Source organism: Triticum dicoccoides, chromosome 3B (genome assembly GCF_002162155.2).
Source record: "Triticum dicoccoides isolate Atlit2015 ecotype Zavitan chromosome 3B, WEW_v2.0, whole genome shotgun sequence".
NCBI classification, from domain to species: Eukaryota; Viridiplantae; Streptophyta; class Magnoliopsida; order Poales; family Poaceae; genus Triticum; species Triticum dicoccoides.
The window spans coordinates 518268888-518273508 of NC_041385.1; the positions used below are offsets into that span (position 1 = coordinate 518268888).

A 4621-nucleotide genomic window follows, 5' to 3' on the forward strand; every position below is an offset into this window, starting at 1 on the left:
GTTATGAAATGATGTATTACGGAACAAGTAAAGAGACTTGCCGGTAACGAGATTGAACTAGGTATTGGATACCGACGATCGAATCTCGGGCAATTAACATACCGATGACAAAGGGAACAACGTATGTTGTTATGCGGTTTGACCGATAAAGATCTTCGTAGAATATGTAGGAACCAATAAGAACATCCAGGTTCCGCTATTGGTTATTGACCGAGAATAGTTCTAGGTCATGTCTACATAGTTCTCGAACCCGTAGGGTCCGCACGCTTAACGTTACGATGACAGTTTTATTATGAGTTTATAAGTTTTGATGTACCGAAGGTTGTTCGGAGTACCGGACGTGATCACGGACATGACGAGGAGTCTCGAAATGGTCGAGACATAAAGATTGATATATTGGACGGATATATTTGGACACCGGAAAGGTTCCGGATGAGATTGGGACTATACCGGAGTTCCGGGAGGTTACCGGAACCCCCCGGTAAGTATATGGGCCTTATTGGGCCTTAGTGGAAGGGAGGGAGAAGGAGCAACGGAGGGCCCCCCCCCCCAAGCCCAATCCGAATTGGGAGGGGGGCCGGCCCCCCCTTTCCTTCTTCCCTCCCCTCTCTTCCTTCCCTCTCCTACTCCTAATAGGAAAGGGGGGCCAAACCTACTTGGAGTAGGTTTGCCCCCCCTAGGGCGCGCCTCCCCTCTTGGCCGGCCCCCTCCTCCTCTCCCCCTTTATATACGGAGGAGGGGGGCACCCCATAGACACACAAGTTGATCTACGGATCGTTCCTTAGCCGTGTGCGGTGCCCCCCTCCACCATATTCCACCTCGGTCATATCGTCGCGGAGTTTAGGCGAAGCCCTGCGCCGGTAGAACATCATCATCGTCACCACGCCGTCGTGCTGACGGAACTCATCCCCGACGCTTTGCTGGATTGGAGCCCGGGGAACGTCATCGAGCCGAACGTGTGCTGAACACGGAGGTGCCATATGTTCGGTGCTTGGGTCGTTCAAATCGTGAAGACATACGACTACATCAACCGCGTTGTCATAACGCTTCCGGTTACGGTCTATGAGGGTACATGGACAACACTCTCCCCTTTCGTTGCTATGCCATCACCATGATCTTGCGTGTGCGTAGGAAATTTTTTGAAATTACTACGTTCCCCAACAGAACCAACATATGTCAATGTATGATCAAATTTCTTTGCCATTGCTTAAGTGCTTGTTTATGGCCATATAAGAATGGTACTCTGCGCATGTGCTCAGCTCCTCCCCGCAAACTGTATCATTTAGGAGGGATTTGATTGGCCTTCGTCTTGCGTCATGATAACATCTTCTATCTCGTCTGGATTTGATTAACTTGACACAAGGACGGGATGTGTTTCGCTAGAATCTCACTACATTTGGATCCTTCACAGTCAATTCTATGTACCGTACACTCTCACACTCAAAGATTCCCGTGGATAATAACAAACTAATCTGGAAATCAAAGATGCCACTAAAATTTAAGATATTCATGTGGTATCTTCGGAGAGGAGTTGTGCAAACAAAATACAACCTCACTCGACGCAACTGGAAAGGAAGTAAGAAGTGTAGTTTTTGTAATCATTACGAGACAATTAAAGACCTCTTCTTTCAATGCAAGTTTGCGCGTTTTATATGGTCAATCATCCAAATAGCATTCAATTTGTATCTGCCCACAAGTTTTGCCAATATGTAATGGTCACTGACTTGACGAAATACCAAATACTTTTAGTACGCTAATACGAGTGGGAGTGTCTGCCTTATTATGGTCGCTTTGTGGAAATGATTGTGTTTTTAATGGCAAAACCTCTTCTCCTATGTAGGTTATTTACTGTTGTATACATTGGCTTCGTATGTGGTCTACGCTACAACGAACAAAGTATCAATCGCCGTTCAAGGCGGTGTGTATGCGATTGGAGCGGGTGGCCAGGGAGGCTTTTGCCGAACATGGATGGCAACATAATCTCCGGATCGGTGCACCTTCTTCGTCGGCATTTGACATAGTTTCGGATCATATGGCTTTACAGCTGCCAACTTTCCGTATTTTTATATATGATTTGTTAGACTACTGTTGGTTTAAGGCTGTGTGTATTTTACCTATGTAGAGGTCGGGTGTCACTCATTATATTTTCTATCCACTTGATGCTATATTCTGAGTTAATAAAAGCGTCTTTTATCGAAAAAAATGATAGTGTAACTTGACAAATAGTTTCATGTCCAACTCAAAAATTAAGGAGCTATATCTTCAATTTTCTTAGATAGTTGGTTCTCCCATCAATAGATAAATATTTAAATATATATATTTAATTAAATAAGTAGATGTTTATATAAATAATTAGATGAATAAACAACATTAACGGGATGGCTATTTGTCAGTTGACTGAGACTTACATAGTCCAGTCAAATTACATAATATGTAGGAAAGGGGAAAAAATCTAGCAAGAAAAGAAAGTTATCGGTTATATAGTACTACCTTTGTCCGAGTTTATTGGTCCCCATTGTATTCCGTGTTAAATTTTGACCATAAATTAAACTAACAAAATGTTCATGCATGTCACCAAACATTATATTTTTGAAAACTATATTCAAATATGAATCCAATGAGATAATTTTTCTTGACATGCATTAATATTTTATTAGTTAAATCTTTAGTCAAAATTTGACACAAACTACAAAGAGAACCTATAAACCAGGACGGAGGTAGTAGCATTAAGCAGGCCCCGACCCGCCGCTGCCGACTGATTCTCCTCGGAACCATCCTGTGCAGCGCGCTTCTTTTTCCTGTCGTGGACGACGAAGAAAACCACTGCCACGACGAGGACGACGACCACGCAGGCGGCGGCCTTGAGGGCAAGGAGAGCCGTCGAGCGGACCCCGGGGGAAGAGGCGGCTTGTGATGGCATGGAGCAGGAGCGAACGCCTGCGACGAAGCCGAACTCCGTACCGGCAAGGCAGAGGCCGGGGTTGTCGAGGAAGCTCCGGTCGTAAGCGGCGGTGGCGAGCCCTGCCGGTACCTGGCCTTCGAGCTGGTTGGATGACAGGTTGAGCGAACGGAGCTGTAGCCCGGCAAGCGGCAGTGGTATGTCGCCAGATAGCTTGTTCGACGACAGGTCAAGTGCGTTGAGCATCTGCATGTCGCCCAATTCTGCCGGTATTTCGCCGACGAGCTGATTCCTGCTCAGGTCCAGCTGCGTCAGCAAGCCGAGCTTGGCTATGCTCCTCGGGATCCTGCCAAAGAGCTGGTTACCGGACAAGTTGAGAGTTTCAAGGTTCGGTAAGTGACCGAGGCCCTCCGGAATCAGCCCACGTAGCCTGTGATTCAAGGACAGATCGATCGTCACCAAATTCGCGGCGCCGAAGGCACCATCGGTTGCCACGACCTCGCCGGCGAGGTTGTTGGCAGATAGATCCACCTTTTGCAACTTGGGGAGGTTCCAAATCCCCGGAGGTATACTTCCGGTCAAGGCGTTGCCCGAGAGGTCGAGCGCCTCCAACTCCGGCATCTCGGCCACATAGCTCGGGAAGTCGCCGGTGAGGTTGCAGTTAGCCGCCCAGAATTTTTTCAGCTTGGTCAGGTTCTTGAACGACGCCGGCACCTCGCCAACGCTGAACAAGTTGTTCAGGAGCGTGAGCGTCTGAAGGCCCGTGAGGTCGCCGAGCTCTGCCGGGATGGTGCCGGCGAGGTGGTTGTTGTCCAGCGCAAGCGAATGGAGGTTACGTAACCGGGACAAGGAGGTGGGGATGGTACCGTTAAAGTGGTTGCCGTTGAGCACTAGAGAGGTGAGGTTCTCCCCGAGCGCGCCGCCCATGTCGGCGGGTAGCTCGCCGCCGAGGTAGTTATGGGACAAATCCAGATACCGGAGAGAAGCGCATCGGTATACGCTTGTCGGAAAGGCGCCGGTGACGCCGTTGTTGGAGATGTCGAGGCTCGTGAGGCCGGAGAGGGCGCCGATGGCGTCCGGGAACGGGCCGTCTACGTTTGTGCTGGCGAGGGAGAGGCTTGTGACAGGCCCGGATGGCGCGACGCAGGTGACGTAGGGCCAGGTGCAGTGGTCGGCCGAGCCGTCCCATGCCGCGAGCGTGGACGGGTCGCCCCACGCGCGCTTGATCTGGATGAGAAGCCGCCTCTCATCGGCGGCCGGTGCTGCGCAGCAGCAGGGGTGCACGAGCATTAGTAGCATGAGAAGGGACGCGCGGCATGGCACGGTTGCCATTTTTCTTCTACGTTTTCGGGTTTGATTCCGTGTCTTCTTCCGCCGATGGGTGCATCATCGGATGTTATATAGGTGCGCTCGACAGCTGGTGCATCATCAGATGTTCTCATACGCGTCGTGGGCTACGTCGTCTTGACGTATCCTTGAAAATACGCGTCGTGGGCATGACGAATGTGGCTTGAAAATGGCGCGGAAGCTTCGAAGGAAGGAACCTTGTTGGCAAGCTTTCGACTTTCGAAACCAAGAAAATTCCGCTCGCCCTGGAAAATACCGAAATTTCGAAAGTAAATTCAGGCAAATTAACAAATTCTTTATTTAAAATTTGGATGGATTTTTTGTGCTGCGTAAAATTTGGATGAATTTGAGTTTGAATAAAGTCTTAGTTTCTTT

The 4621-nt window shown here is 49.1% G+C and overlaps 1 protein-coding gene across 1 annotated transcript; it reads right to left on the reverse strand.

Moving 5' to 3' along the window:
• Positions 1–1379: 1379 nt before the first annotated feature.
• Positions 1380–4231, reverse strand: LOC119279617 (receptor-like protein kinase HSL1). The gene is made up of 2 exons (XM_037560802.1): positions 2708–4231; positions 1380–1472 (listed from the first exon to the last, which is right to left on the reverse strand). Exons 1-2 carry the CDS (start codon positions 4229–4231, stop codon positions 1380–1382), a joined length of 1617 nt encoding a protein of 538 aa, XP_037416699.1.
• Positions 4232–4621: the final 390 nt, after the last annotated feature.